This window comes from Giraffa tippelskirchi, chromosome 2 (assembly GCF_054371585.1).
Source record: "Giraffa tippelskirchi isolate mGirTip1 chromosome 2, T2T-mGirTip1v1.2.pri, whole genome shotgun sequence".
NCBI lineage: Eukaryota > Metazoa > Chordata > Mammalia > Artiodactyla > Giraffidae > Giraffa > Giraffa tippelskirchi.
Window position 1 is genome coordinate 148,067,175 of NC_137276.1, and position 14,808 is coordinate 148,081,982.

Genomic DNA, 14,808 nt, shown 5'->3' on the forward strand with positions numbered 1-14,808 from the left:
TAAGGATTTATTAATGTTCTATACATACATCCATCTGGTAACAACAGACTGAATTATGGGAAGACATGTGCAACAGAGCCTGTTGTTATATAGCCTGCAACTGTCAATCAGACTTGAGTATGCCCATTTGCATTCCCTTTCCTGACTGGTGGTGGTTAAAGCCCTATTTTGCATATGGCAGAACCAAAAGGAGGAGAGGGGAAGTATAAAAAAGGGAAACTTTTTGACTTCTCTGGGGTCAGCCTGCTCCCATGTCTAGGGAGTGTCTGTTTAATAAAAGTTCTGTCTGCTTGATCTGTAACTAAGGTGTAACTTGTCTGTTGTTTTAAACCGTTTAGTCTACCATTCCAAATTTTTGTTGCAATGAGATAAGAACAGAGGGAGAGGAATAAACCAACCTGACAGAAAGATAATCAGTTTGCTGCATACCTGAAATTAACGTGGACACTGTAAATCAACTATACCCCAATAATAAAATTAAAATAAAACTAAACACAGACCCACCACTTGACTCAGCAATTCCATTACTGAGTATTTATCCAAAAAAACCCCTGAAAACACCACTGCAAAAAGATACATGTACCCCAATGTTCATAGCAGCATTCTTTATAATTGCCAAGATATGAAAGAAATCTAAATGCTCAACAACAGATGATGCATAAAGAAAATATACACACACATATACACATATAATGGAATACTACTCAGTCATAAAAAAGAATGAAATTTTGCCATTTGCAATAATATGGATGGACTTGGATGGTATCATGCTGAGTGAAATAAGTCAGAGAAATGCTGTATGATATCACTTATGTGTGTTATCTAAAGAATAAAACAAACTACTGAATACAACAAAAAAGGAAGACTTACAAATATAGAGAACAAATTAGCATGACTAGTGGGGAGAAGAGGTGGCAAGAATACACAGAAGAACTGTACAAAAAAGATCTTCATGACCCAGATGATCATGATGGTGTGACTCACCTAGAGGCAGACATCCTGGAATGTGAAGTCAAGTGGGCATTAGGAAGCATCACTATGAACAAAGCTAGTGGAGGTGATGGAATTCCAGTTGAGCTATTTCAAATCCTCAAAGGTGATGCTGTGAAAGTGCTGCACTCGATATGCCAGCAAATTTGGAAAACTCAGCAGTGGCCACAGGACTGAAAAAGGTCAGTTTTCATTCCAATCCCAAAGAAAGGCAATGCCAAAGAATGCTCAAACTACCGCACAATTGCACTCATCTCACACACTAGCAAAGTAATGCTCAAAATTCTGCAAGCCAGGCTTCAGCAATATGTGAACTGTGAACTTCCAGATGTTCAAGCTGGATTTAGAAAAGGCAGAGGAACAAGAGATCAAATTGCCAACATCTGCTGGATCATCGAAAAAGCAAGAAAGTTCCAGAAAAACATCTATTTCTGCTTTACTGACTATGCCAGAGCCTTTGACTGTATGGATCACAACAAACCGTGGAAAATTCTTCAAGAGATGAGAATACCAGACCACCTGACCTGCCTCTTGAGAAATCTGTACGCAGGTCAGGAAGCAACAGTTAGAACGGGACATGGAACAACAGCCTGGTTCCAAATAGGAAAAGGAGTATGTCAAGGCTGTATATTGTCACCGAGCTTATTTAACTTATATGCAGAGTACATCATGAGAAATGCTGGGCTGGATGAAGCACAAGCTGGAATCAAGATTGCCGGGAGAAATATCAATAACCTCAGATATGCAGATGACACCACCCTTATGACAGAAAGTGAAGAAGAACTAAAGAGCCTCTTGATGAAAGTGAAAGAGGAGAGTGAAAAAGTTAGCTTAAAGCTCAACATTCAGAAAACTACGATCATGGCATCTGGTCCCATCACTTCATGGCAAATAGATGGGGAAACAGTGGAAACAGCGGCAGACTTTATTTTGGGGGGCTCTAAAATCACTGCAGATGGTGACTGCAGCCATGAAATTAAAAAGACGCTTACTCCTTGGAAGGAAGTTATGACCAACCTAGACAGCATATTAAAAAGCAGAGAGATTACTCTTTGCCAACAAAGGTCCATATAGTTAAGGCTATGGTTTTTCCAGTATTCATGTATGGATGTGAGAATTGGACTATAAAGAAAGCTGAGTGCCAAAGAATTGATGCTTTTGAACTGTGGTGTTGGAGAAGACTCTTGAAAGTCCCTTGGACTGGAAGGAGATCTAACCAGTCCATCCTAAAGGAGATCAGTCCTGAGTGTTCATTGGAAGGATTGCTGTTGAAGCTGAAACTCCAATACTTTGGCCACCTGATGCAAAGAACTGATTCATTTGAAAAGACCCTGATGCTGGGAAAGATTGAAGGTGGGAGGAGAAGGGGATAACAGAGGATGAGATGGTTGTATGGCATGGCCGATTCAATGGACATGAGTTTGAGTAAACTCCGAGAGTTGGTGATGGACAGGAAGGCCTGGTGTGCTGCAGTCCTTGGGGTAGCATAGAGTCGGACACGACTGAGTCACTGAACTGAACTGAACTGAGTGGGGAGAAGAAAGGAGAGAGGGACAAGATATGTGCAGGAAATTAAGAGGTGTAGACTACTATGTATAAAATAAATAAGTTACAAGGATGCATTGTACAACACAAGGAATAGAACCAATATTTTATAATAATTGTAAACAGAATACAATATTTTAAAGTTATGAATCACTATACTATACATATGAAACAAAATACTGTACAACTACATCTCAATTAAAAAATTTAATTAAAAAAATATAACACTTCTTTAAAATATTTTGCAAGTAAACTGTATACAGATGCTATTAAAAATAAAATACTTTAGCTCTAACATGATAAAAAGATATGACATGTTAGGAAAATAACTTTTTATATAATAAGTCACATCTATATTTTTATATTAAAAGCAAATTCCCTACAGGTTATCAGGTATTCATGCTTAAGTATTATAGGGTAGCCTTTCAAAGAGACCTTAAATTTTTACACAAACTGAAAAGAATTATTAAGAGGAGGATAATGAAACAAAAATCAATGTAACAAAGTAAGTAAATGCAAGCAAAGGACATGTTTAATAACCAATAAAATGTTTTAACGGAGAAGGCAATGGCAACCCACTGCAGTATTCTTGCATGGAAAATTCCATGGATGGAGGAGCCTGGTAGGCTACAGTCCATTGGGTCGCAAAGAGTTGGACATGACTGAGCGACATTACTTTCTTTCTTTCTATAGTTCCTTTTGGAGATGGAAATGGCAACCCACTCCAGTGTACTTGCCTGGAGAATCCCATGGACGGAGGGGCCTGGTAGGCTGCAGTCTATGTGGTTGCAAAGAGTCAGACATGACTAAGCAACTAACACACACAAACACAAAATGTTTTAAATCAAGTTTATCAGTTAATAATACATTTAGAAGATTCATATACATGGGAAAGTGAAAGTCACTCAGTCGTGTCCAACTCTGCGACCCCATGGACTATACAGTCCATGGAATTCTCCAGGCCAGAATATTGGAGTGGGTAGCCTTTCCCTTCTCCAGGGGATCTTCCCAACCCAGGGACTGAAACCAGGTCTCCCACCTATAATGTGCTAAGCCACAAGAGAGGTCCAAGAATACTGGAGTGGGTAGTCTATCCCTTCTCCAGCAGATCTTCCCCACCCAGGAATTGAACCGGGGTCTCCTGCATTGCAGGCAGATTCTTTACCAACTTTCTTTATCAGGGAAGCCCCATATACATGGGAAGCACAATTCATTTTTCTGACTAGATTTGTTCCAAAAAATTTCCCCTAAAGGTTAGGGTAGTATTGTCTTCAACTCTGTTTTTCCCCCATTGTGCTTTGCATGCACAATTTGTTGAATTAATGTCCCCAAAGGACTTGTTCCATTCATTCAGGGGAAAAATGCCAGCCATCACCTGCAACAAAGGCTAAATGGATATACAATCTTTTTGGTGGCCTTTGACCTATCTATAAACACAGAATATTTCTATATAAGGGTGTTCATAAGTAGTTACACAAACATATGATTTGATTCTCTCATTCTCAGTCTAATTGTGGGTTTAGAAACTTGATTTGGCAGGGAATAATTTAGCCCACTCTCCTACAATGAAAAGAACTTCCAGAAATGACAGTGATGGCCTGAGCCATATCCAAAAATGGTGCAGTTGAAGACTAAATTCTATAAAAAGAGCTCTCTGGTTTTAAGCTTTATGAAAATGAATTATCGCTGTTTAGGTTATTTTTCTTAATTCAGTCATTCAATAAAAAATGTCTGTTGTACACTGTGTCAGGCACTACTCTAGGCACCATGGAAACAGCTGCAGACCAAAAATCCCTGCCCTCACAGAGCTAACCTTAATATTAACAACACAATTAAAACACTGCAAGTGAACATTATTGAACATAGTCTAATGAACAGTTATATTCACTATAAAACTGAATATAAGGGAATCATTACCAATTAACAACTGAATTTCTTATTGTCCACCTTAAGAAATGCAAGCTCTGATATTAACATCTTTGAGCAAAGTAAGAGAAAAGTGGTGCTTCTCACTCCAAATCAAACAAGCAGAAATTACAAAAGAAAATCTGTTTTTTCTATTTCTGTTTTTTTCAATTTAGAATCATGGTTAATCAATGATACCCCAATATAAAACACAAAAATTTTTAATGAATCATGTATTGTACCAAATAGCATACATTTCTATTATGTCATGTGTTTATACCATAGTTAAATATACAGTTAAGTTATATTTCTGGAATTAAGGGAGAAAAAAAAAGAAACAAGGAAGAAAGGATTTTTAATTATAGCATGACATGATTAAACTGAAAAGTATGTGGTATTTTACGTATATGTGGTTACCTGAAATCATGTAAGATGATTCAGTGAGCTGTATGCTCATGACATTCTACTTGGATGCTGGTGAGATATAAAGATGATTAAGACACAGAATTTTCCAGTCAAACACAGGCAGTGGAGGTAAACACACACAAGGAACTATGATACAAAGCAAGCTACAATCAAGCCTATAACACAAATCTAAAAAGCTGTACAAAGAACTGCCACTTACTAGCATTGGTCTAAGTCCTTTACGTGTCATTTTGTTTCATTCTTCTCCGTAAACCTATACAGCGGGGTTTAGTATTCATACTCTACAGCAAAGATACTGAGCATCAGAAAATCTGTAAATGTGTCCTGACCACAAAATAATTAAAAGATGGAATCCATGCACTTTTCCATCAGGCCATGCTGCCTTCTAGCAAAAGAAAAAGAAATACAAGTGGAGGACTTTGAGGTGGCTTTTTAGAAGAAGACTAGGATTCAATGAATAGAAGTCCCAGGAGCAAAAATTAGAGCAGAGGAAGTATAATTCCATGCAAAGTAAAAGATTTGGAAAAAAGCAAGAAAGTAGAAAAGAGCAGTGCATGCTCAGGGAATGACAACAAATTCATGTGGCTATAGCACAGGCTCCAAAGCCAGATGTTAGATCTGGCTGGGAGGCAGGTCCACAGTGGTACCTATGGCACCAGTTCTGGAACCAAAATACACCTGGTGTGAGTCCTGGATCTACCACTTCAAAGTTATGTTACCTTCACAAGTTACTTAACCTCACTGAGGCTCAGTTTCCTCAACTACGAAATGAAGTAGGACCATCTACCTCACAGGGTTGCTATGAGAACTAAATGAGATTGACATGTGACCAAATAATTGCCCAATCACTTCAGACAAGAACATCACAAGAAATGAAAAATGCACGCTGACATCCATGATGAATACAGGTTCAAAAATTCTCAACAAAATATTAGCAAACCGAATTCAACAATACATCAAAATGATCATACACCATTATCACATGGGATTTATTCAAGGGATGTAGGTACGGTTCAACACCCACAAATCAGTGTGATATAACCACATTAACAAAATGAAGGATAAATATCATACAGTTATCTCAACACATGCAGAAAAAGCTTTTGACATAATTCAATATCCATTTATGATTAAACAAAAAAAAAAACCTCTCAATAAAGTGGATATAGATGGAATGTACCTCAACATGATAAATATGACATGTATAACACCATACATATATAATATCATACTCAATGGTGAAAAGCTTAAAGCTTTTCCTCTAAGATCAGGAGCAAGATGCAGATGCCTACTCTTACCACTTTGAATTCAGCATAGTATTGCAAGTCCAAACAGAAATAAAACAAAGGGCATGAAAACTTGATAGGAAGAAGTAAAACTATCACTACTTGCAAATAACATGATATTACATACAGAAAACACTAAAGACTCAATCAAAAACTGAGAACTAATAAAGGAATTTGGTAAAGTTGCATATATATAGAAATATGTAAACATACAATTATATAGAAATATACAAAATAAGTATATAGAAATCTGCTACATTTCTATACACTAATAATGAACTATCAGAAAGAGAAATTAAGGAAACAATCCCATTTACAATTACATCAAACAGGATAAATCACCTAGAAATAAAATTATCCAAGAAGGTGAAAGACCTGTGGGCTACCCAGAGAATGCAATGGTAAAGAATCTGCCTGCCAATACAGGAGGCGCAGGAGATGCAAGAGATGCAGGTTCGATCCCTGTGTCGGGATGATCCCCTGGAGTAGGAAATGGCAACCCACTTCAGTATTCTTGCCTGGGAAATCCCATGGACAGAGGAGCCTGGCAGGCTACAGTTCATGGGGTCACAAAGAGTCAGATACAACTGAGTGACTGAACACACAAAAGACCTCTACATCGAAAACTAAGACACTGATGAAAGAAACTGAAAATGACACAGATAAATGAAAAGATATTCTGTACTCAATGGATTGGAAGAATATTGTTAAAATGTCCATACTACCCAAAACAATCTAGATTCAAAAATCCCTATCAAAATCCCAATATCATTTTTCAAAGAAACAGAAAAAATAATCCTAAGATTTGTATAAAACCAGAAAAGACCGCAAACAGCCAATGCAGTCTTGAGAAAAAACAAAGCTGGAGGTATCACATGTCTTGATTTCCAAGCATTAACATACTACAAATCTATAGTAATCAAAATAATATGATACTGGCACAAAAACAGACACATAGATCAGTGGAACAGAATAGGGAGCACAGAAACACACCCACACATATATGATCAATTAATTTACAACTAAGGAGCCAAGAATATATAGTGGGGAAAAGACAGTTTCTTCAATAAGTGGTGTTGGGAAAACTGGACAGCTACATGCAAAAGAATGAAACTGGACCACTATCTTATACCATTTTTCCAAAAAAGACATACAGATGGGTCAACAGATATGTGAAAACTTGCTCAAATCACTGATCAGGGAAATGAAAATAAAAACCACAATGAGATAGTATCTCACATCTGTCAGAATGGCTATCATCAAAAAGAGGACAAGGACTTCCCTAAGGGTCCAGAGGCTAAGACTTTGTGCTTCCAATGCAGGGGGCATGGGTTCTATCCCTGACTGGGGAACTAAGAGCCCACGTGCTGCACAGTGCAGCCAAAATACAAAAACTAAAAAATTAAAACAGAAAAACTCAAAAAAATTTTTTTAAAGACAGACAGAATAACAAGTGTCAATGAGGATGTGGAGAAAAGAGAAACTTGAGCGTTGTTAGTGGGAATGTAAATCGGCACAGCCACTATGGAAAATAGTATACTACTATATAGGTTCCTCAGAAAATTAAAAAAGAACCACCATATTATCTAGCAGTTCCACTTCTAGGTATTTATCTAAAGAAAACAAAAACCTTAACTTAGATAAACTCACCCCCATATTCACTGCAGGATTATTTATAACAATCAAGATATGGAAACAACCAAAGTATCCGCTGACAGATGAAAGGACACACATACACACATACATAAACACAGTGGAATGTTACTCAGCCATAAAAAAGAATATCTTGCCACTTGTGCTGACAACATGGATGGACCTTGAGGGCATTACACTAAAAGAGAAATATGTCAGACAGAGAAAGACAAATACCATACAATCTCACATGTGCAATCAAACAAACAAACAAAAAAACACCCAAGCTTACAGATACAGAGAACAGAAATTTTTTTAAATGAGATGGCCACATGACCAATGTGCTTGGCCAATCCGTCATTCCTGCTCAGGATCTGGAACAAGTGAGATAAAGAGATGCTAGAGAATCCATTCTGGTGGCGGCAGCAACATCTAACTCAGAGATTAGCCTATGAAGCCTTCTCTGATCATCCCAGGCAAAATAAATCCCCCTTTGACAGCTTTGTTTAGACACCTAAGGTATCCACTCAGAGTTCTCATTCACATCTAAATCATTAACTTCCTGAATTCCTGAGAATAAGACTGGTTGCTCCTTGGAAGGAAAGTTATGACCCACCTAGACAGCATATTAAAAAGCAGAGACATTACTTTGCCAACAAAGGTCCATCTCGTCAAGGCTATGGTTTTTCCAGTAGTCATGTATGGATGTGAGAGTTGGACTATAAAAAAGCTGAGCACCAAAGAATTGATGTTTTTGAACTGTGGTGTTGGAGAAGACTCTTGTGAGTCCCTTGGACTGCAAGGAGATCCAACCAGTCCATCTTAAAGGAGATCAGTCCTGAGTGTTCATTGGAAGGATTGCTGTTAAAGCTGAAACTCCAGTACTTTGGCCACCTGATGTGAAGAACTGACTCATTGGAAAAGACCTTGATGCTGGCAAAGATTGAAGGCGGGAGGAGAAGGGGACGACAGAGGATGAGATGGTTGGATGGCATCACCAACTCAATGGACATGACCTTGGGTAAACTCTGGGAGTTGGTGATGGACAGGGAGGCCTGGTGTGCTGTGGTCCACGGGGTCACAAAGAGTCGGACACGACTGAGCAACTGAACTGAACTGAAGACTGGTTCTAGTTTTAATCCACTCACATCAACATTTTTCTGCTAACTGTTCTTTACCCACCCCTTGTTTTTCCTACTCCCTTCCTCTCCTTCCTGTAATACCTCTGCATAGATCCTATAATTGTTCCTTTTTTTTTAATCTTCACTTTTAAATTAGATAAGTAATTCTGAAATTACTGCTGCAAAAGATTCATATCTTTCATATTGGAGGATCACAGCAGTGTTCCAAGTTACTAATAACTTGGATTCTCCCTGCTTCATAATGAGGTTCTTCATTTACAAGTTGTTTAACCCTTACTTTTCCCTGTGAAAAGAAGTAGGTAGCACCACACTACACACACATTTACTCTCTCCTCTACCCTGCTCACCAAGAGGCTTCCTAAAAGATGGCATGTCTATACCCTTTCATTTTTATCTCTGCCTTCCTTGCTATTCCTCAGTCCAGAGAAGCATGTTTCCATTGTTCCAAAAGAAAGGAATGATGTTGTCTCTGTGGGAATATAAGATTCACAGCCTCAGAATTCTCCTTTAGAGCCTGTCCACACCCTGAAATTTGATGACTTTCCCCCATTCTATTAGGGTCTGAAGTTCTAAGTGTTTTTAAATTTTGTTAAAGATGAAGTTGTATTTGTTCCTCATGCTCTTTACTGTTTTCAGTTGATTTCCAAGAGTAAAGAAGACAGATGTGTCTGTATTATGCCACTGGACTTCCCAAGTGGCTCACGTGGTAAAGAACTCGCCAGACAATGCAGAAGACAAAAGAGACACGGGTTTGATCCCTGGGTTAGAAAAATCCCCTGGAGAAGGAAACAGCAACCCACCCCAGTATTCTTGCCTGGAGAGTCCCCTGGACAGAGGAGCCTGCAGGGCTATAGTCCATGGGGTCGCAAACAGTTGGACACAACTAAAGCGACTTAGAAGCAGCATTATGTCACTAATTATTTTTAATGTTTTTCTGAAATCTAATGTTTTAGAGATTAATTTGCTAGTATATTACAATATAATATCTGCTTCATTGTATTGTTGTTGTTCAGTCTGTCCGACTCCTTGAGACCCCACAGACTGCAGCACGCCAGGCTTCCCTGTCCTTTACTATGTCCTGAAGCTTGCTCAAACTCATGTCCATTGAGCTGATGATGCCATCCAACCACCTCATCTTCTGTCATCCCCTTCTCCTTCTGCCTTCAGTCTCTCCCAGCATCAGGGTCTTTTCTAATGAGTCAGTTCTTCGCACCAGGTGGCCAAAGTACTGGAGCATCAGCTTCAGCATAGTCCTTCCAATGAATATTCAGGGTTGATTTCCTTTAGGATTGACTGGTTTGATCTCCTTGCAGTCCAAGGCACTCTCAAGAGTCTTCTCCAACAACACAGTTCAAAAGCATCAATTCTGCAATTCCAGGTGTGTGAGCAGAAGAGGATGATGTCAGCAGGGATTACATGTACAATATTAACTTCTTAGGGACAGAAAGGTCATTGGTCCACATAGGTATTTGTTATAATTGACTTTTGGAGTGTTCTTTAGAGGCATGATAAAAACAAATCAACCATTTCTCACTTCAAAACTTATTTAATATATGTTAACTAATATTCAAATTTTGTTCATCACTAGTAGTTCATAAAAGTGTTAATAAAATTTCAAAATGAAAAAGTTTGCTCTTACCTGGATCTGATTCCGCAGCTGCTCAGCTTCCTGCCTCAGTTGTTCCAGCTCACTCATCCTTGAATTTCCTCACGGCAGAAACTAACAAATGAAAGCCCTGTACAAAAGAGAAAGAGAAAGACTGATTCACTTCTCTATTTACATATTAATCTACTTTATAATACTGACATAAACTGGTCCTTCTGAATCTCAAATGCAATCATTATTACTAGAACTTAAAATGGCTTAGTAAATACAGATCTAGATTATTTACTACAGGATTTTACGGAGGAATGGGATGAGAAGATGGAAGAGACACCTTGAGTAGTAGTATTCAAGACTAAATTATAGACAATTAGTACTAGAACTAAGTCCAGTGAGAAATACTTTACAACAGTTCCAAAGGTACCAAGAGACATTCAGACCTAGATGCCTAAAAGGTCATCCTTGAAACCCACACCATCCTGAAGTCTTGCTCATCTCTGTGAATGGCAATTCTGTCCTTTCAATTGTTAAGCCAAAAACCTGGGAGTCATCCTTAACTTCTCTGTTCTGTTTCTTTTATATCCTACCTCTAATCCACCAGCAAATCATGTCAGGCATTCCTTCAAAAAATATCCAGGATTTGACCAACTCTGATTACCTCTACTTTGACTACTTTGGTCTAAGTCACCACTATCATTCACCGGGTCCCCTTCCTATCGCCCTTGCCCACTCTCCAGTCTATTCTAAACATAGCAATCAGTGATCCTTTGAAAATACAAGTCACTCTTCTGCTTGAAATTCTACAATAGCTTTTCACTCTACTCAGCATAAAGTCTGTTTCTCTTGACCTACAAAGCTTTATGCTTCCCTGGTGGCTCAGCAGTAGAGACTCTGCCTGCAACGCAGGAGATGCAAGTTCAATCCCTGGGTCAGAAAGATTCCCTGGAGAAGGAAATGGCAACCTGCTCCAGTTTCCTTGCGTGGGAAATCCAATGGACAGAGCAGCCTGGTGGAAGACAGTCCATGGGGTCACAAGGAGTTGGACACAACTTAGCGACTAAACAACAACATCAATGCAGAGTCTTACACAATCTGTTATACATCCCTCTAACATCATATCTCTGCTTCCTCTTCCCCCACTCTCTCTCGTCCAGACACTCAAAAGCCTTCTTAATATTAGAAAGCTTTCTCAGTGACCACACTAAGCAGGCTCCAGCTTCAGTCTTGGCACCTGTTCTTACCTCTTCCTAGAAGCCTCTTGCCCCTGATATTTTCATTCCATGCACCTTTACCTCGATTCAAAGGTTCCTTCTCAGAGCAACCTTCACTGATAGCACGTATGCACCCAACTGGACCCCTTTACCCCTTGTGTAAATCTAAGATGTACAACGTGCTGATTTGATATTTATACATTTGCAATATGATCACCACCAAAGCATTAACACCTCTCTCACATCACATAATTACCATTTCTATTTTATGGAGAGAATATTTAAGATCTAGTCTCTTAGCAGCTTTAAAGTACTTCACACAGCGTGGCTGACTGCAATCACTATGCTGTGCATTAGATCTCCAGAACTTTCTCATCTTCGAGTTGCAAGTTGCACTCCCCTTCTCACTCAGCCTATATTCCAGGTCCAGCACTTCACGGACAACTCTGCCAGCACCCTAGTTTCCCCTGTCCTTCTATTTGGTCACATTCAACAAACAAAAATCACATCTTCGACAAACCCAACGCCCTACTTTCTTTCAGCCAGCACTCAAACTACCAAACACTGATTGAAAAGTCAAATGGGGGAGGGCACATTAGTTCTACTACAAGTTCATACAAGCAAGCTATTTAGCTGGCTACTCTATATACCTTTTTATCCATCGCGTTTGCTCAGTATCAACGATTCTCATAATAGAAGGGATGAAGGAGCTTCTTTAATAGAAGCTTAACAGAAGAAGGAGTTTCCTTCCTCAACAGAAGGAGCTTCCATAATAAAAGGCCCTCCTCGTGGTAGAGGAGCTGAGTTTTCTGTCATTTGGGTCAATTTTTCCCCCTGAGATTTAAATCCTACCTATCCCTATCTTTTTAGTAACCTTACACTTCTGATTATCCCTTTTCACCTAGTTCATGAACTTCTCACTTTTCTCAATTGTTTTTGTCTTTTTATTCAGAAAAATTTCAAACACAGAAAGAGGTAGAGAAATTTGTATAATGGACATCCATAATGTCCACCATTAAGGTTTACAAATTGTTAATATTGTTATTGTATTTGTTCCAACTTTTGTTCCTTTTGGTAGTATTTTAAAGTCAATCACAGACATCAATGGATAAAGAAAATATGCTGCATATATATAATGGAATAATACTCAGCTGAAAAAAGAATAAAGTAATGCCATTTGCAGCAACATGGATGGACCCAGAGATTATCATACTAAGTGAAATAAGTCAGGCAGAGAAAGACAAATACCATAAGATATCACTTATATATGGAATCTAAAATATGACACAAATGAACTTATCTATCAATACAAAACAAAAAGACTTTCAGACAAGGAGAACAGACTTGTGGCTGCCAAAGGGGAGAGGGGTGGGTAGGATGGATTGGGAGTTAGAGATTAGCAGACACAAACTATATATGGATAAACAACAAGGTCCTACTATATAGCATAGGGAACTATATTCAATACCTTGTGATAAACTATAATGGGAAAGAATATGAAAAATAACATTTGTGTATAACTGAATCACTGTGCTATACAGCAGAAAGTAACACATTATAAATCAAATATAAATAAATTTTTATACTTCCATAAATTTTTTAAAAAACATAGACATCAAGCCACTTTAAAATATTTCAGTACACATTTTCAAAAATATCAAGACATTTTCCTACTAAACCATAATACTATTAACAAACCTCCCATATTAACAATTATCTAGTAGCTAATACCCAGTCCGTTTTCAAATTTCCCCCATTATCACACCAATGTCTTTTATATCAGAGTTGTTCAAATCAAGATCCAATTAGGGACCCTATAATACATTTAGTTATATCTCTTAAATCTCTCCATCTAGAAGAATCCATCTCCTGCTTTCTTTTTTCTTTATGATAATAGAGTTATTGGAGACACCTATCCTGTAGAACATCTCACATTCTGTTTACTTCTTCATGGTATCGCTTCTCTATCCTCTGTAATATCTATGAATTGGAAGGAAGTTAGATCTACAGGCTAGATGACATTCAAGCTCAATGTATTTTGCGAGAATACTCTTAGGTGAGACTAGACTTCATATTACAATACATCAGAATGAACTTAATGTTTATGTTGCTATTAGTGAAGCTATGATTTGATCAGTGTATTCAGGTATTAAAAGCTAGTGTGTCTACTGTAAAGTTATACTTCCTCATTTTCATTCAACAAACAACCTGTGGGGAGCATTTCACTTTCAACTGCATCCTTTCCATTAGGGGTTACACACTCAAGTCTCTCCCTTTAAGGAAAAAAAGAAAAAAAACTCCCTGATTCTATGTTTCACCATCACTTACAGACCTTGTTCTATATTTAAGGAACTTTCAAACAGACTTGTCTTTACCTGACTCTATGTCCTCATACGGAATTCTGAATTCTCAAGTCTCATATGCCCAATGACTTCAGCTAAGTTTAAGCATAATAGAAAACTTCATATTTTATTTAATAGTAAACTTCATATTCTATTTAATAGAAAACTTAAACTTCAGCTAAGTTTAAGCATCAGTTTAAGGCATAACAGAAAATAAGGGGGCAGTTATAAGGCAATGGACTTTCTGAGAAAATTTCCAAACAGCAAAATCAGAACCCTTGTGATGCTTGTGCCCAGTGAAGGGTAGCAAAATATGCCACCCCAAAATATGCCTCTTGGGCAGGAGGATTATTTTGAGAAACAACAGACACAAGAGTAGCTCTGAAAACAAGAGAAGTTACCCCCTTTGAAATGGAAAGCAACATCTACGAAGGGAATCTCCAATTTTAAGGGTACTTCTTGGTGCCGTAAGTGAGGCATGACTCCAAAAGACAAAAGTCTTATCACTGGAGAAGGCAAGGTCTTAAATCTGCACATCAAACCTTACCCTTGCTTTTCCTAGGAACCTCTCAAGGCTGGTTTCTACCCTTAACCTCCCAAACTTCCGTCTTTAGCTGAAGACGGTATTTAAGCTGGTGGCTTGGGTACCTCAGGGAGTTACTCATTTTCCCCTGGGTATCTCACATTATACTTCTTTGTTTTCCTCCTGTTCATCTTTTATTGCAG

General features: G+C 38.2%; 1 protein-coding gene across 8 annotated transcripts in view; it reads right to left on the reverse strand.

Annotated features, from left to right (window-relative positions):
- The window catches only part of GNB4 (G protein subunit beta 4), a 65,394-nt gene that overhangs the window by 24,339 nt on the left and 26,247 nt on the right, over nucleotides 1–14,808 (reverse strand). For all 8 annotated transcript variants that reach the window (XM_081571018.1, XM_081571022.1, XM_081571019.1 and 5 more), the window contains one exon: nucleotides 10,566–10,662. In XM_081571018.1, the coding sequence (XP_081427144.1) occupies nucleotides 10,566–10,622 (57 nt within the window). In that variant the 5' untranslated portion in view covers nucleotides 10,623–10,662. The remainder of the gene's footprint in view (nucleotides 1–10,565; nucleotides 10,663–14,808) is intronic.